The following is an 18,334-nucleotide window of genomic DNA, read 5'->3' on the forward strand; positions in this document are numbered from 1 at the left end:
ACACCCTCAGCCCTGTACTTGCTCCTGCTAGGAGCATCACTGTACTATTCTACCATCAAACTCAAAGCAAAAACTACACCTCCCAATATCCCTTGCAGCTGGGAGTGGCCATTCAATGCTCTTCTGGCCAAGCAGGTGTACAGGGATGATGTCACTGGAAGGACTCCAAGAAATCCAAGACACACCCAACATTTGGCACCCTCTGCCTTTCCCTGATCCCTTCCTCTGCCTAGAAAGCTCACTGGTCTCTGCAGTCGGAGCACTGGAAGATGGCTACAGAGGCATTCTCCTGCCTCAGGAAAGGCCCTGATCTCATTTATTTAAGCCACCATGTCAAAACAAGTCAATCTTTAAAACAGCATCTCCCATAGAAATCTGGACTACCTGATTCTGAAACAGACTGACTACCGGGTCACTAATTTGCAGAAGTGATCACCTCTACAACAGACTACTTCCCTGCCTCTGAAACCCTGTAGAGCTACAGCTAGGCCACTAAATAAAATGGGCTGGAGGGTATGGGATGGAAAAACTTTTCAAAGCCAAGAATAATGGATCTCACATACTTAGTTAGAAGGAAGCTGCTTTCGTTCTTGTGGTATTTCTATCTACTCTGTACCAGGGGCAGAAGCAGCCCAGGACATCCCAGCCTGCACACCCAGCCCGCACACCCATCTGCTCCAGAGCTGAAGGTTTCGGTCTGCACTGTGACACCCTCCCTGCATCTCCAGAGCAGTCTCCTTCCCTAGAAGTCACGGTGCACTTGCAAAAAATAAAAACAAGCTCGTCACAAAAAACTAACCTGTGAAGACACATCTAAACCTCACTCACAAAGAACCCACAGCTGTTACGACAGGATAAAGTGCGGACTCGAGGAAGGTCCTGGCCGGGATACAGAAGAAAGCTATTGCGGTGCTCATGGTGAGCAGAAGTCTAGAGGAGTGTCCCAGCAGGGGCACAGAGGTAATGGCAAAGCCATTGGATCCAATGGCTGGGAGTCAGTTGTCCACACATCATGTGGCTTTGACATATGGAGGACCAGAATCCAGAAAAGACCCCGAATACTCCTCCATCCTCCTCTCATCACTGACTGAGATGAGTCCTTGACCCCGAGGGGCATTGTCCCTAAACCCGACAGAAACAGGCACCAGATGACTGGAATGGACCACACACTGTCCACCCTAAGCTCCCCACCAACCTCCTACTGGTTCACAGTCTCCCTAAACGTGTTAATGACAGATGGGATTGTTCCAGGAGTCAATGGGATGCGGGGAAGTCTAATAACTACGTCCCCAAATGTCCTTACTGTGGACTAACAGAATTCTCCAATCTAACTACTACCATTATACCTTTTCGTCAATAGTCAGGGTAGAGCCTGGAGTCTTATTCATACTTGACAAGTATTCTACCCTGAGCTGTCTCTCTAGCCCTCTTTCAATTTTTATTTATTTTGGAAGGGGATGGTTTCAAGACAGGGTTTCTCTATAGCTTTGGAGGCTGTCCTAAAACTCACACATATCCACCTGCCTCTGCCTTCCAAATGCTGGGATTAAAGGCATGTGCCACCACAGCTGGGCTCAATTTTTAATAAAAAAAAAAAAAAGCTCTAAGTTACCTAGGCTGATTTTGAACTTGGGAGCCCAGCTACCAACTTCATTTTAAAAGAAACTAAACCTTAAGGAAGAAAAGAGACTTGTCCAAAGTAACACTTGTACACAGCAAACCAGCATGCAGAAAAGTCCGTCTACCCCTAGGCAATGGATTTCCTTGTTCTCTTTGCTGAGAAGATCCAGAGTGGCCTAGCATGTTACCTGTCGAACTTTGGAAAGCTAGTTGAACTGAAATAAATTAATCCCATGTAAATAATTTTTTGTGATTAGGAATTTCCCCTTAAGGATGACATAATCAGACCAAGGGAAGCCGAGAATCTCTCCAGTAAGACAGCCGAAGGCCACTGAAACATACTGGTATATCTGGCGATCAACCCTGAGGACCCTAAAGAGAAAATACATACACCCTTCCTTCAGGGAGCCTCCAGGCCAGAGTATCACTGCTCAGGAAAGCTGTATGCGGACTAGAATATTCTAGATCAACCTCCAACATGCAGAGCACAGTACCACACGGCCACCAAGCACTTGGAAAGTGACTGAAGCAAGTGGGGAGGGCCATTGTGATCTTAGTTTCATTTGGAAGGAAGATGCCACCTGTCATTGGTGGCTATGGTGATGGTCAGATCACAAGATGTCCATCAAATGGATAGCAATCAAATGGTGTGGTGCAGAGGAAGGCGGGAGCTGTGAGATAGAGAAGCGAGCGGACAGAAAGGGAGAATGCTCTCTCACACTGGCATCGAATACACTAGCATTAACCAGCCATGGGCAGCACCCGCAGGACTCCTCATGGTCACTGGCTTCTGCGTGAGAGACAGGGGACAGGGATTCCAGAAGGGTCCAAACATGTTCCGTGTAAACACACACCACACTTCCATAGTCAACAGAAAACACTGTGAGTTTTTAAACTCTGTTTTTTTGTACAGCATGTAGTTTTTATTTTTAATAACCCTAAAGAAAATGACAAGGTAATTACTGCGTAGTTCTACTGCTAATTAAAACATGTAGACACTCTGCAAGGGGCCAGAGGGAGATCCCCAGAACTCAGGACTCCAGAGGAAGAGAACACTCGAGGAATGCGCATAGAAAGAGCCACGATCAAGGCAGGCTGTGCTGGTCTATGGCCCTCACCACCCAAGACAGAGGACCCACTGAGGGTCGGAGGTGAAGGAGCACCCAGAGCCAATCAACATCCAGAAGGCTTGCCCTTCTGTCCCTCTGTGAAGAGAGAGGGGGGGGGAGGGTTGAGGCTGTCTTGAGGGTAGAAAGGGAGGCTCAGACCAGAGCAGAAAGACTTGGAGAAAGTGAGGGGCTCCAGGAGCCCAGGGGCAGCTCCAGGAGCCCAGGGGCAGCTCCAGGAGCCCAGGGGCAGCTCCAGGAGCCCAGGGACAGCTGGACACGGGCTTTGGGAGAAGAAAGTGTCAAGACCTGTTGTCACATGCTGAGACGGTGGTGAAGGGAATGTCACAACCAGCTGTGGCTTCTGCTGAGCTCTGGAGGAATGGGCTAAGGAGGTCGGAGGCACACTAGCCCAGAGTCTGGGGGCAAGTCTATACATTAGAGTGCAGCACTTTAGAGGAGAGACCTCTAAAGTATCCCCTCTTCTCTGAGCCACAGGCAAAGGTGATCTGTCCCTTAAGAAAGACATCTGACTGCAATATCCTCCTAGCTCATTCCCACCTGGCCCATCCCAAACCATATCAGGTACTAAAGGATAAAGGCCAGGGTCACTTAGTGCCCTATAAAGCACAGGTGACCCTGCCACACAGAGAGGACCCTGACCACCAACGACAGGGTACTGAGCTGAGAAGACGGGACAGAGGTCCTGCCTAGTTATACAATGGTCCCTGCAAAGCAAAGCCTACATGGAAGAACATCTGAAGCCACATGGAAACATTCGAAAAGCACTATGGGTGGCTGCTGGCTGGCCTGTGGTCCTGGCATCTGGAGCCCAAGGAGATGATCTGGGAGAGGAAGAAGGAGAGGTGGAGAACAGTACAAAGAAACCCAAACACACCAGGAGGAGGAAAGAGCGCAGAAGAGAGAAGGGCCAGAGAGGGAAATGCCAAGACAGGAGGGGGCAGGAGGGGGCAGGAGGGGGCAGGAGGGGCAGGAGGGGGCAGGAGGGGCCCTTAGCACAAGGAGAGAAAGCCAGAGATCTGGGGACCCAGAGCCTTGGGAGGAGGGATGCTCCTGGGAGCACTCCCTGGCTGTTGCAGGTTTCGCTCTGGAAGAAAACCTAACTCCTCTTTGGGTGCCGAGCACAACTTACAAAGAGAACCCTGCCAGGAGCAGACGCAGCTCCATGATTGGAGCTGAGACAGTGACACACAAGCAGGACTGACTTAGGAGAAATAACGTTAGCCCTGCAGCCCAGTCTGTGCCATAGATGGGGATGCTGAGAACTTGATACACAGGGAAGACACGCTAATGTGCTCAGCGCAATCAAGGAACCAAAAGTTATCACAAGACCCATTTGTTATCCTTCGTGCTAAGGAAAATGCATTCGTGGCATGGGGTGTTGGCAAGGTTTTATGCCCTGAGTACTGCCACCGCTGTGCAAGGAACCCCCACAAGGAGTGTGAATGAGTATATTGACCAAGAGGTGCAATGTCATCAGAAGAACAAACGTGGCCCGGACATCCCGTGAGCTGGCATCTGTCCATCAGACAAGGCAGCGTATGCTCTCACCACTGTGTTGCTCATGAGGGGTAAACACTGGAAACAGCACAGCACCTCATAGCTAAACTAGAAAATGCCTTCCTTAGGACATCACTGCACGGCCGCTCGGAGGAGAGGCTGCTCTGAAATGCTGTCCTCTGGGGACAACAGCTGTCATCTCTAACACATCTGCTGGGACTGTCTGCAAAGACCCCTGAGATCAGACTTGGTGGCTGTGAAGGCTCTCTCATAGGAGGAGGTGTGGGAGAGCTACTGAACCCCCACCTGAGACCCCAGGCGCTCCTTCCTTTACTACCCTGCTAATCATACGCGATTCTGCCCTAGACTCATGTGACGTTGGGGTCTTGGGCAGTGGTAGCATATATAAGCGCATGGAAGGCTGGGCGAGGAGCTCCACCCATGCTAGAGTGGACAGTCTCATCCAGGCCGGGGTGAGACTCTCGGGTAGCTGGTTTTTAGTCACCCACATTCCTGTAAGTATCCACTTACCCATGTTCTGTAAGGAAGCCCAATAATCTCATTGGCTATATCACATTAGATTTTGATAGAATTCCATGCGGATTTGCCAATGGTTTTCTGTAAGCGGGGAAGGACTAGACATGCATTTATGTCTCCCCAGGGCATGAGTCCTTTCAACAGAGACAGACACAGCCGTGTGACAAGCTCCCCACAGCCAAGGCCATTAGAGTCACATGCTGAAGACTCCCCAACAGGGCACACCCCAGTGGTTGTTCTCTGTTCATAAGGACCTGTAACAGGGAGGGACGATGTAATAGGGAGGGACGATAGGAGCAGGGTGCCATGGGACAACACTCATGGGGGAAAGAGGCGCCAGGGCACCCTCGAGTCTACCTTTCCAAGGATGTTTTTTTAAGTTTTGACTAAGAGAACGTTGTTGAACTAAAAAATGCCAGGTGTGGGGGTGAGATAAAAGCAATCTAACACTATTCTATAAAACAGGGAATTCAGATGGGCGGAGGCAACTCTTCTGTGCTCTTGAATCTGGCCATTGTGCCGTGAGTGTCTGGGTTCAGCATCAGGAGTCCCCAGGGAAAGCAGCAGGGGCATAGAGGAAGAGACCCCCAATGGAAGGCCAGATCAAAAGCTATGACAAGAACTCCCTAGAACACCAGAGTCTCTGGAAACCCCGAGTCACGTGTAATGTGGAAGATCACACCGGGGTGAAGGGGTGGCAGGCCTATCCAGACACATATGGAATTCTAAAAGGCAGGCTCCAATCAGGCAGGACATCACAGTTTAGCAAGTCACAGCAAACAGGAGTAACCAAGTACCTTCCACACCCTCCACCCTGTTGAACACAATCCATGGATGCTCAATGACCTGGCCCATCATTCATGGGATTTATACACATTTTAGGTTTCGCACTTCCCGTGACTGCGCACATGAGTCCACTCTGACATTTCTAACCAGACAACAACTCCAGCACACGTCCTTCTGTGACTTAAGTTCACCATGGGCATCAAACCCTCCTCCTCCTCTCTCCCTCCTGCATGGGCAGCAGCCACCTGCCAAACCTACCACTACCACCCACAGACACATCAACTAAGGGACAGCCAAAAGCTAAGTCCTCCATCACTGCCATTTCAAGTTTGCCTCTTTTAACTGCCAGGGAGACAAAAGGAGCCAGGAAGTGGGAAAGCCATCCCTCCTTGGTGTTTCCTCTCAGGTAACTAAGGGAAGGTTTCATTGGTGACTTAAGAGTCTGCTTGCTGCCCTAGAAACTCCATGGGAACTAAGTGGCCCTCCTAGGTGTGTCAGAGTCAGGGAGTCCCTCTCCTAGCACACTCATGTGACCTGGTGTGACTACTGACATTGTGTCAAAGTCCTAACAAAGGCATCTTGGAAGACTTGGGAGAGTATGGTTTAAAATTTCTATATCAGGTCCAGGTATCCACAGAGCTACTTTTAAAGGGGGATTTTTCTGGGTAGTGCAAATAGGTCTTGTGGAATCCTTCCCCACAAAGTCAGCCTTCCTTGGCCCCTGGGATTATCTCAACTTTAATGCCATCATTTAACAATCATTTAACAGCATTAAGTCCCCATTCAGGGGTTCTTGCATTTAGGGAGAAGTCTACAAAGGCAGGCAAGACGTTATCAAATAGCATCTGTGAGGGGCTGTGCTTCGTGAAGACACAGACTTGAGCCCCCCCAGCCCCTTCACTTGACACCGTGCACCAGCTTTGATTTTTTTTTTTTTTTTAAAGATCCATTTCAGAAGCTCTGACTTCTCCCTGAGAAGTGAAAATTGCCTTCTGGTGGAGAAAGGTTTTAATGATCACTTTGCTTCCTGCGTCTCCATGGTGACAGGGAGCACACAGCCCACCCCCTCCTGCTTCATTAGGCCTTTCCTGGTCCCAGGAAAGTCATCAATCAAGCCGCATAGACGCCTCTATGACCTGTTTATCACCTACACAATCCACGCTGCCTTGGGTGTGGAGGAGTGGACAAGCCCACAGAGTAGAAAGAAACCCAGCACTGTCGGGTGCACACACCCTTCATTTCCCCACAGCAGCTCTGTCCAGCACACCTGTCCCGGGAGGCGGGCGTGCCCAGGTGCGCCAGGCCTTGCTGAAGTCCTGGTGTCCAGTGACAGCCCTGGGCGCGGTGGCCGCAGCAGTGCAGCGCTACCCTGACCCTTGGGGTGCAGAACACAGGAACACAGGGCCTGGATGGAGGGCAGAGTAAGCACCAACCCTGGGCGGAGGTGACCCGAGGACCCTTCCTTTGGGCAGTCAGCTGCACCCCAGGGCAGCAAGCCCCTACTGGGGATGCAATGCCCAGCACCCAGCGAACGGAGCATACTGCAGAGCACCCATCTCTACCCGGCAAAGCGGTTCCTCTCTGGACAAAGGGCTCCTAAGCGCCCCAGCCCCCCCCACCCCGTGATGGGGACAGGAGCCACGGACCCTGGTGGCGCCTGAATCGGCCCCGTTCCCCGTGAAGGCGGGGGAGCTCTGGCGCGTAGGGAAGCGGTCCCCATGCCACCTGCCTCTTGTCTCCCCCACCCCGCCTGGCCGCCCCCGCCCGGCCCGGTACCTGGGTTCTCCCCGGCGTCTGTAGAGGTGGCTGAAGAGTCGCTGAGGAAGCTGGGGTCACTCTGTGAGCGGCCCCGCGACACAAGGCAGCCGCTGCCGTCCTCGGATGCGGCCATGGGCAAGGCGGCTGGGGGCAAGTTGGAGGGAGGCACGAAATCAGAGCATCCTAGGCAGCCAAGGTCACCGGCAAGGGGGCTGGAGGGGGCGTCTTTTTTTAAAGGAAAAGCAAAAGGGACCAGGAAAGGGAAGGAACGGAGGAGGACGCCTGGGCTGGCTTCAGGGTGGGGAGACAAAAGCCGTGCAGGCTGCAGCCAGGCGCATCCCGGCGTGCGCGGCCTCGCTTTGTTATTTATTCGTATTTATTCCCATTCTTCAGTTTATATTCCAGGGGAAAAAAGTTGAACCAGGAAATAAAAACTTTTTCTTATCGGTGTTTATAGCGTGCTTGGGGCTGGGGGAGATGTCCAGGAATGTCTGGGGGTACTCCCTCCCCCCACCCCTCCCCCCACCCCCCCGGAAAAAAAAGGGGAAAAAGGAGAATCTTTGCTCTTGCAATTGCTTTAATCTGAAAGCTGTTCTTGGAGCATCTGTTGGAAAACATTAGGATTCTCCCATCATGCCACGCGAGGATCATGACGTCACAGAGCTGGGAGTGAAAATGAGTGGTGATGGGGAGGGGTCTCGAATACCTGGACTGCACAAGGCCAGGGAAATGTAGGGGCTGGATCTCGGGTTATGATCCGCCCACCCCATACCTGGTGCCCTAGGACAGAAAGCATCCCAACGCCCTCCTTCTCCCCCATCCCCACCCCCGCCCTCAGGAGAGGAGGAGCCCAGAGGCGAGGGCGGTGCCTCTCTTGAAGGCACTCTCCGGGGCCGATCCAGGCAACTCTAGGCAGCTGGTTCTCTGACCCTTTTCTAGGGGATAGTCTTCCCACCGTCACCTATCCCCACGGGAAGGCATGTGTGGCCAGGGCCGGTGGGGCACTGCTCTTCCCCTCTGCCCGTTCCTGGGGTCCTCAGCCCGTGAAGAGGGTATAGGCGCCTTCCAGGGTGACGAGAGGGAACACCACAGAGGTTCCTCCCCCTTGCTGAAGGTGCTAATGAACCTTTCTCACTTTTCTAAGAGTTCTTGGAAATGAGCAGCAACTCCCCTCCTCGGGAGTAGAAGCTAGGAAAGGAAAGTCCAGCAAGGGACTGGAGTGGAGCAGGCACCATGATGTCACCTAGCTGCCCAGGGGACAGACAAAGGAAGAAGAAACACTTAGACTTCACCTGGGCCAGGTGACGGCTCAGGTTCAAAAATAATAAATAAATTCAAACCAGCTTATGACCCTCACCCCTCCTGGGAGAGCCTTGAGCCTTCAGAGTAGCTCATATGCAGACCTCAGACCCTGGCTGGTCAAGCACTGGGAGGATGCAGTCTCCTGGGTGCTGTGAAGTCCCCCATCCAAGGAATTCCCAGCCTCAGAAGCCATGTGTGAAAGTCTCACTTCCCTCCTCTGTAAGCTCCCTGGACAACATGGCAAAAGTAGAAAGTCCCCACCCCCTCCACTCCATGCCTAGCTGTGGACCATGCTTCACGGTGGTCCAGTGCACAAGCAACCTAGACACCCATCACATGACAAACATCACATGGTGGCTCCTACCCATAATCCCCACACTCCAGAGGCCCACAGGGGAGAACTGCCTGAGTCTGGACCCACCCTAGGCTACATAGTAAAACCTGTTTCTAAACAAAACAGTGAAATGCTGAGCGCCACTATGTGACGGGTCTTGAGAAACATGCGTGTGAGAGAAGCTAGCTGTGACAATTTTCCAGTGGGGTCTCCTCTGCCCCCATTGTGAAGATGCATTTGTAGCATAAGAGCAAAGCTTAGGGTTACCTAGGAGAGGTAGGGGCAGCACAGGAGGGTGCAGCCAAATGGGTGCAGGGTTTAAGGTAACCCTAGATGCTCAGAACACTCTAAGTTGGCCTGTGGGAACATGCTGTGAGGTCAACGTTACGTTTTAAGTTTCAATTTCTGTGCCTAAGAGATCCACGAAACAAAAAAGACCCCTGCAGGAGAACAGGCAGTTCCTGAAAGGCCCCTGCAGGAGAACAGGTAGTTCCTGAAGGGCTGAAGGCTGTTGTGCCCTGGGCGTGCTTGGTCACAGGTGGGTGGGAGGTATGTGGGCAGGAAATGCATCAGGATGTATGCTTGCCCCTGATTGGACCTGATGGGTAACACGATGGACTTGTGGGTTCCCCTTTTTAAGATTCTGCAAAATGTGACTTGTCACCAGATTGTGGGAACCCCAGAATGGTCCTGGCCAGAGTCCATCATCCTGGCCAGTATTTAATTAAAGTTTGCTTCAAATTTGGCTCAATATCTGTGGAACTGATTTTTCTCTTGTGAGTCTCAGGTTTAACCTTTACTGACTCTGTACAGCCACTAAAAATCCACAGAACTCTATATGCTACATGGCTTTATAATACGCCAATTATTTTTAGTAATTTTTCTTCTTTTAAGATGTGCCTGGAAGCATCAGGCTGAGCTTGGATCTGAAGGAAGTCTGGGTATCCCCCTCTCACCTGTGGAAGTTCTTACCTGGCCCCACTCAGAATCAAATGGATGCCCATTAAGTGAGCACCAGGGTTAGAAAAAACAAAACTCAAGGAAGCCCTGGGGGACTGGAAAGACAGACAGGTTCAGCAGGGTCAGTCCTGGTGTACCTTCAGGAATCAGATGCTGAGCAAGGACGGGGACACACACCACACACACACACACACACACACACACACACACACACACACACGAGGACCAGCTCCCTCCCACATTGTCCAAGCCCCTGCATTCTTACAGAGTGTAGATTTATAGGTGCACCCACCCGTCCATCAAAGACTTCCTGAGCATCCACCTTGTGCCCAAACTCATGGTTTCCCAGGAAAGCAGAGTAAACAAACAAGCCTTAGTTTGCTCACACACTCCCTGGGTAACTCACAAGCAGGCAATGAGATCAGGAGGCCTCCCTGGAGGAGAGGTGGGCCTAGTCAGAAGAAGTGACCTCACGGAACAGAGGCCTGAGAAAACTAGCCAAACAAGTCCTGGAAAGGTATCCCCAGGCATAGGGAAGATCCAGGGCAAAGGTCTTGCAAGGGATAGCACAGAGTTCTGCCATCCCTGCAGAGAGACGGGGCCACCTAGTGATCTGTGTCCTCTTTGCAGGGCCCAGCTCCATCATCCTGTGTCTTCCTTGGAGTTTGTCTTGGTCTAAGAATGGGCAAAGCCACTGGTGGCAGAGGTGTGTCTCCGAGGGACCCTTTGGCTGCTGCTGGGGAGGCAACGATTGGGTGGGAAGGCAGCACGGAGGTAGATTAGGAGGCAGTCAAATTGCAGGCAAACTGCCCGAGGCTGGGGCAGGCTGGAGGAGTCAGAGGCAGTGAGCAGGCTAGCTACAGATAAATGGGATAAGAGGAACAGAGAAGCCAGATTTGGTGCTTTGATGATGAACTATACTTGCGGGGGAATCATCGAGTCTAAACATGACAGTGGGTGAGCAGGAGGATCAGAGAAGGGTAAAGCAGGGTGGCACAGGGTGCCTGCTCCATCGGATGGGCAGAAGGCAGGACACACGCCTTGGAACGACGCACCTGCCCTGCTGCAGCACTCACAAGGCTGGTGACAGAGCTCGGGGCCTGTGTGTCCATATCTGCAGAGCGAACAGTCGTACGCCCTTCTCTGCTGGCCCTCAAAGCCACTCCAGGTCCGGTGGTGCATGCTGGCCCGGCGCTGGTAGTGGCTCACATCACTTGTGTGAGAACACTGTAAGCTGACAGCTTCAGGCCTCTTCTCACTGGCGGCCCGTACAGCCAGGCTGTGAGCTACAGGAAGTGGACAGCTGAATGTCCAAGCCAAGGATAAGTGACATCCTGGGTGAATGTGTGCTGTTGACATGGGTAGAGCCATGGCAAAGCCTTCCCCCTGGGCTGAGGCTCGGGAGCATGCACACCTTCCTCCGATCCAAGTGTAGATGCTGGCAGTGTGAGCAGATGTCCCCCATAGCTTTCTCCACCTCCAGCCCTCTACATTTGCAGCCTGAAGGCTGCTCCCTTACAGGGCCTGCTCCTCCCAAGGTTAGCTAACCTACCTCCAGCTGCATACCACAAATCCTGCCTCCTTCTCACAGGCCAGCCACCATGCAGTGGTGACCACGCAGAAGGTCACTTGGCTCCTGATCTCCTTCACACAAGTACCCAACAGCTCCTGGTTCCCAGGAGCTAAGTATCTTGGCATCCTAAAAAGATGATGGTCCAAGTCACCCCCTCTGGTGGGGGAGTAATGACAGCTACACAGGGACTTTCTGTGAAGTTGGTTTGCCTACCAGAGCCTGGCTTCTGTTCAACATCAAGGGAATAACGCTGTTAGCCAGACAAGAGAAGGAATACATACAGGAGTGTTGGGTCATGCACGCACACGCACACCCCCCACCACCACCACACACACACACACACACAGGACACCAACATCTCAAACCATGTCTTTGGCTAAATTTTAGGGATCAGCTAAGGAGGTACAAAGAACAAAATGCCCAGAATTTAGGAACTTAAGCCGTGAGTCAACCACATTCTTTAGATGTCGGTTGGGCAAGCAAGCAGCCAGCTCTGCCCTCTGCTGGCCACTAAGAGAAGCTGCACCAGACAAAGCTTTGAAGACTCTGCCCATGAGACTACCAAAGGTGGTGTTCAAAGCAAAACCCTCAAGCTGAAGAAATGGTTCAGGGGCTCGGTCTCAGAGACAGGGAGTTCTAATCCCCAAATCCCTACATGTCGGTCTATCTATAATCCAAGCACACAGGAGGAAGAGATGGGATTCCCTGAGCAAGCTGGCTAGATAGTCAAGTCAGTGAGCTCTGGGTTCAAGTGAGAGACCCTGCCTCAAGACAGTAGGTGGAAATGAACCATCCCACCACGAAACACACCAAATGCTATCCACAGGCCTCCAACACACCAACACACAGGCTCGCTCTCATAACACGTGCACCACACACATGACACCAGACAAACAATACATGCCCATACATCTCCTCAAGCTGAGAGATGGAGAATGGCTTTGTGGTTTAGAACACTGGCTGCTCCCAGACAGGACAGGATTTGGTCCCCAGCACCCACATGGCATCTCACACTGTCAACACTGGAGACAAAGGGAGCTGGCAGAGTGCTGGCTCCTGACCAGGCTGGGGAGGGGGTCAAGAAATGTTTTAATTACTTGCTTTGCTGCTTGACAAAATACACAACAAAGGCCACTTAAGGAAGGAGGGGTACGTGTGGCTCACAGTTCCAGGGTTGGGGTCCATCATGGCAGAAAGGTGAGCTGCAGTCAGGAAGCAGAGACGAATGCATGTGGTCAGTCCTTGCTTTCTCTTTATAATTCAGTTCAGGACCCCACCCACCTCAACCCAATGTAGAAGCTCTTCACAGGCACACGAAGAAAGAGGTCTGTCTCCCCAGACGAAGAAAGAGGTCTGTCTCCCCAGTGATTGTAGAGTCTCAGGAAGTTGACCATCAAGATTAACCCTCACAGGGAGGGAGTCATCTGAGAAGAGGGGACCGCAATTGAGAAATGCCTCTCCGTCAGACTAGCCTGTGGGACGTTTCCTTGAGGGCTAACTGATGGAGAAGAGCCTGGCCCTCTTGGTTACTAACACCCCTGGGCAGGCAGTCCTGGCTGTGTGAGAAAGCAAGCCAGCGAGTGAGCAGCATTCCTGAGTGACTTCCTTCAGTTCCTGCTTCAGGTTCCTTACTTCATGGACTGTAAAGTATAAGATGAAATAAACAACCCTTCACTCCCCAACCTGCTTTCTGTCATGGGTGTTTATCATAACAACAGCAAGCAAATTAAGACAGGGAGTTCCTAGGAGAAAGTGGTATTCATAACCTTCAGTGACCAGTGTCCACACGCCAGGCACTGAGATCTGGCAGCGAGCAAAAAGAGGTAATAACGACCCCCTGTCACCACACACAGAGACAGAAAGACAGACAGACAGACAGGGACGGGGAGGGAGGGCAACAATTAGGAACCATCTGAGCAGAACACACACTGTGTCTAAAGTCCAGAGGCACCACACAGCTAAAGAGCCTCCTATCTTCTTTCTCTGTTTTTTCCCAGAGAATGTGAACTGTTGTAGTTAGTTCCTGGCCACTTAGCCCCAAAATAATCACACAGAAACTGTATTAATTAGATCACTGCTTGGCCCATTAGCTTCTTATTGTCTAACTCTTACATATTAATTTAACCCATTTTTATTAATCTGTATATCGCCATTTGGCTGTGGCTTACTAGCTAAAGTTCTAGTGTCTGTCTCCGGTGGGGCTCCATGGCTTCTCCCTCACTCTGCCTCCTTTCTCCCAGCATTCAGTTTAGTTTTCCCTGCCTACCTAAGTTCTCCCCTATCAACAGACCAAGGCAGTTTCTTTATTAACCAATGGTATTCACAGCATACAGAGGGGAATCCCACATCAGTGAAGGGGCACTAAAATGGATAAGTTGTGCTCCCCAAAGGTAACTGAGGTATGAGATGAACCAGACACAGTAGGTAAATGGTTGTCCTGGCTTGAATGTGAAATGATCCCCCATAGACCTGTGTATTTAAATAATTGATCCCAGCATTGCGTTTGCAGGCTGTGACATGGACATGGGACCTAGCTGGATGATGTAGGGCTGTGGGAACCGGCCTTGAAGATTATATACGGGGCCTATTTCCAGTCCAGCTCTTGCTTCCCAGCCTATCCATGTATCTAATAAGTCCTGTCACAAGTTCCTGCCACCAGAGAGTGAGCCCCGGGTGCTACACACACCCACCATTCAAGGAAGTACTCCCTTAGCCTATGAGCAAAGGAAGGTCCTTCTCTCTGCCAAGTGCTTGATCCGAAGGGTGAGAAAAGTAACAAAGTGGGCATCATGGGACTGAAAAGAGACTGCATTCCATCTGGTGCCATGTACAGAAAGGTAAGAGCAGGTGCAATCATTCATAGGATCAGGATTCATTCCCTTTGGACAGTAAGAGGCCCTGGCACCCATGACCAGGTGCTGGGGTGGTTCCTGTCACCAAGGACTCAAAGGTAAGAAGCTGATACAACTTCTCTGCAGGCCGAGGCTCTCACTTGACCCTCTAATACCTCTTGAGGTGGTGGGTGGGATGTGGACACAGTGTACTGTGTGGAGGTCAAGGTCGGGGGGAGGAGCAGAGACGCCTAGAGTGTTCTAGGAGCTGTCCTGGTGTGTGAAGAAGACTCTTCTGAAAGGTACCAGGAGGCCCCTCCCTCAGAACTCCTGCCTCAGCACAGAAGGAAGGATGAAGGACTTCAGAGGGAGCTACAAGAGTCTGACCATGAAGGACCACAAAGGAGCCTCTCAGACCCCAGTTATGTCACCGTTCTGGTCGCATGGGTGTGTTCACTGCACAAGGCTCTTTGTCACTCACAGCTCGTGTTTCAGTAATGGTCTTTGCACTCACCCTCTTTCCCGTTCTATTCCGTGTGTGTGACTCAACGTCATTGCCAGACTCAGATGCTTGGGGGCTCTGGAGCTCCGCCTACTGTTCACCACAACACTGCGAGGGAATATCATTTTCAGGTGTGTGACTTTGGTTTACGCTGTGTTTGTCTAACTCTGTGAAGCTGTGATCCTTTGCCTGTCTAAAACACCTGATGGTCTAATAAAGAGCTGAACGACCAATAGCAAGGCAGGAGCAAGGATAGGCGGGGCTGGCAGGCAGAGAGGATAAATAGGAGGAGAAATGAGGAAGAAAAGGAGCAGCGAGAGAAAAGAGGAGGAGGACATCAGGGGCCAGACACCCAGTCACCGAGAAAGCCATGGAGAAAGAAGCAAAGAAAGGTATACACAAATAGAGAAAGCTAAAAGCCCAGAAGCAAAAGGTAGTCAGGAGAATTTAAGAAAAGCTGGCAAGAAAAAAGCCTAGGTAAAGCCAGGCATTCATAACTAAGAATAAGCCTCTGTATGTGATTTATTTGGGACCTGGGTGGCTGGCGCCTCAAAAAGTCAAAAGAAAAGAACGTCACACATCACAACACAGATTTATACCCTGACCTTCATGACAGATACTGGCTAAGTGTGCACTGTGGTCCCCAAAGGGAGTGGCACTGTTAGAGGCATGGCCTTGCTGAGGAAGTGTGTCACTGTGGCTCTGAGGTCTCTTCCTGTTGCCTACAAGATCTAGGTAGAACTCTCAGCTCCAGCACCTCATCTGCTTGCACGCCACCATGCTCCCCATCGTGACGATAATGGACTGAACCTCTGAACTGTAAGCGAGCAGCCCCAATTAAATGTTTTCTTTATAAGAGTTGCTGTGGTTGTGGTGTCCCTTCACAGCGATAAAATCCCTAAGACGGTGTGCTACTAAGTCACAGCTCACACAGCCTAAAGTGGGTCTATCACACACACACCACACACACACACACACTCACACAGATGAGAATTCCAGGAATCGACTCATATTCCAGCCTGTGTTAGCTGCCAGGCCCATTCACCAACCATGCCTGTCCCCCAGGCACTCTCTCCAACAGCACGACCACTTGGCCTCGATGCCCACTGTGACCCTGCACACATACGGCCACCATTTATTAGTGTTCCACTCCGATGCATTCACCAGCATCCACTCTGGCTTTTGGCAGCCTACAGGGATGAAATTCACTGGGTACTAGCAGTTGCCCCTCTAATCCAGCGATGTGGGGTGCAACAGAAATTCTCCTGCCTTTCTGTGCTGCTGTCTTGGGGGGGGGGGGGTCTATGAATCTCCTGGGTCTTTACACCTGCTACTGGAGAAACTGTTGAGAGTACACACTACAGTCCACAAGATGCCTATAGGGTTTAAAATGCTGGGTTTTGGGTTGTCAACAGAATGGAAAGTTGGTCCTGATATAGGAGTATGTTGGACTCCACTCCCTTCAGATCCTGAGATGACAGAAAAGATAGTGAGTGGCCTAGTTATCCAAGCATCAGGGGCCTGAAGACCACAGGGCCCCAGACTCGCAGGCTAACCTGCTGGGGTTTGATAACTCCTTCTATCGTTCATTGGTACCTGCGCCCACTATTCAGGGAGTGTTCACAGGGAACACGGCATGTGTCCAGCAGAGGGAGTGGAAGGGATGTTTCTGACGACACGGTAGCCTAGGTTCGTCCGGTGATGGCACTGGGCAATGTGAACGGCTGGGGAAGACTTGAGAAGGGTGAGTGGGCAGGCTACGGCATCTGAATGGCAGCAGTCAGATAGCAGGACCCCAGAGTTACCTCACATGGGGAGTCACCCAAGGGGATATCCCTTTCTTTCCCAAATCCTTCTCAAGCTGCAGAGTTGCCAAGGGGCAGAGAAGGCAGGAAAACATTAATGGGATGGGGCGGAGATGGAAGCAGGATGGCTGGCTGTCCCTGTGCAGACCCCTGAGGCAGACAAAAGAGCCACCATCCAAAATGTTCTCTGCTGGTGTGTGGGCTCTGTCCCTCAGGGGATGTTTGTTTTAGGGTTGGACTCTCTGGCCATGAGACTGGCAGCCCTGATCTATCTATCTACGCAATATGAACAGGAGAATTCTCTAATCCCCTCCCCACACGATTCCCAATTCCTTGATTTCTTTTTTTTTCATTGTTATTTTTTTTTATTGAGAAAAGGAAAAAAAAAGTATCCGCCTCCTCCCAGCCTCCCATTTCCCTACCCCGAATTCTCAACAGAAGAAGTTCAAATGGCCAAAAGACACTTAAGGTCATGTTCAACCTCCTTAGCAATCAGGGAAATGCAAATCAAAACAACTTTGAGATATCATCTTACACCTGTCAGAATGGCTAAAGTCAAAAACACCAAGGATAGCCTTTGCTGGAGAGGCTGTGGAGGAAGGGGTACCCTCATCCATTGCTGGTGGGAATGCAATCTTATGCAACCACTGTGGAAATCAATTCCTTGATTTCTGATCGGCATTAAACCAGTCACCCCTGTGATGGACGGAATCGGGGGTCATGATCACATGACTGTAAGTAGCCCAATCTAAATGATTCCACAGGCTCGATGCCCTTACAGGAGCCCTCAGACAGCCAAATGGAACAGAGGGCTGAGGCCAGGGGAGGGAGGGGAGATTCAAAGGGTAAGAAGGATGTGGCTGGCTGCCACTACAGGCTTGAAGGGAAAGTGATCTCAGAGTGTGTGGCCTTTGAAACTAGCCAGTCAGAAGAGAAAAAGAAAAAAATGTGGCTTCTGTCTTGCCAGGATTAGCTGACTCGTGACAGCCACTAGGAGAGGCAGGTGGTGTCTCTCCCTGAACCTCCAGGGGCGGGGGGGGGAACAGGCCAGTCCTACACCTTGTGTTTCTCACCTCAATCTCAGTGTGAGGTCTAGAGGGAACAAGCAGAGACACCTGTGTTGGAAGGGAGGCCACTTGTTAGTTCCCAGCTGCCCGGCTAGCTTAGACCCAAAATAATCACACAGAAACCATATTATTTAAATCACTGCTTGGCCCATTAACTCTAGCTTCTTATTGGCTAACTCTTACATATTAATTTAACCCATCTCCATTAATCCGTGCATCTCCACATGGCAGTGGTTTAGCAGCAAAGTTTTAGCATGTCTGACTCCGGCAGCGGCTCCATGGCTTCCCCTGACTCCATCCTTCTTTCTCCCAGCATTTAGCTTAGTTTTCCCTGCCTGGCTAAATTCTGCCCTGCTATAGGTCCAAAGCAGTTTCTTTATTATAACAACCCACAGGTAAATATGGACAAGGAGAATGACCAGGGCCTCCCAGATGCAGGACATGGTATCCCACTTGAGTAGGGCTGTCTCTCCCCCGAGGACAGGACCTCCATCCTTAGCCTCCTTATTCTCTTGTGGCCCTTAAAGGAGCAGGAAAATCTTTTAGGGCCCCTTGAATCAAGCACTAACACACACTGACCTGCTGATGTTCAATAGCAGGGTCATGAGGAAAATGGTAGGAAATACAGAGTA

General features: G+C 51.1%; 1 protein-coding gene across 2 annotated transcripts in view; it reads right to left on the reverse strand.

Moving 5' to 3' along the window:
- The window catches only part of Phactr3 (phosphatase and actin regulator 3), a 200,122-nt gene that overhangs the window by 169,688 nt on the left and 12,100 nt on the right, over window positions 1-18,334 (reverse strand). Inside the window, exon 1 of one of the 2 annotated variants that reach the window (XM_041641931.1) lies at window positions 7,347-7,852. The exons of the other annotated variant lie outside the window; for it this stretch is intronic. Coding sequence (XP_041497865.1) covers window positions 7,347-7,461 — 115 coding nt within the window. The 5' untranslated portion in view covers window positions 7,462-7,852. Of the gene's footprint in view, window positions 1-7,346; window positions 7,853-18,334 lie in introns of those variants that run through there. 2 annotated transcript variants of the gene reach the window in all.

Source organism: Microtus oregoni, unplaced genomic scaffold (genome assembly GCF_018167655.1).
Source record: "Microtus oregoni isolate MIOR12 unplaced genomic scaffold, Mior012 000071F_ref0000514, whole genome shotgun sequence".
NCBI lineage: Eukaryota > Metazoa > Chordata > Mammalia > Rodentia > Cricetidae > Microtus > Microtus oregoni.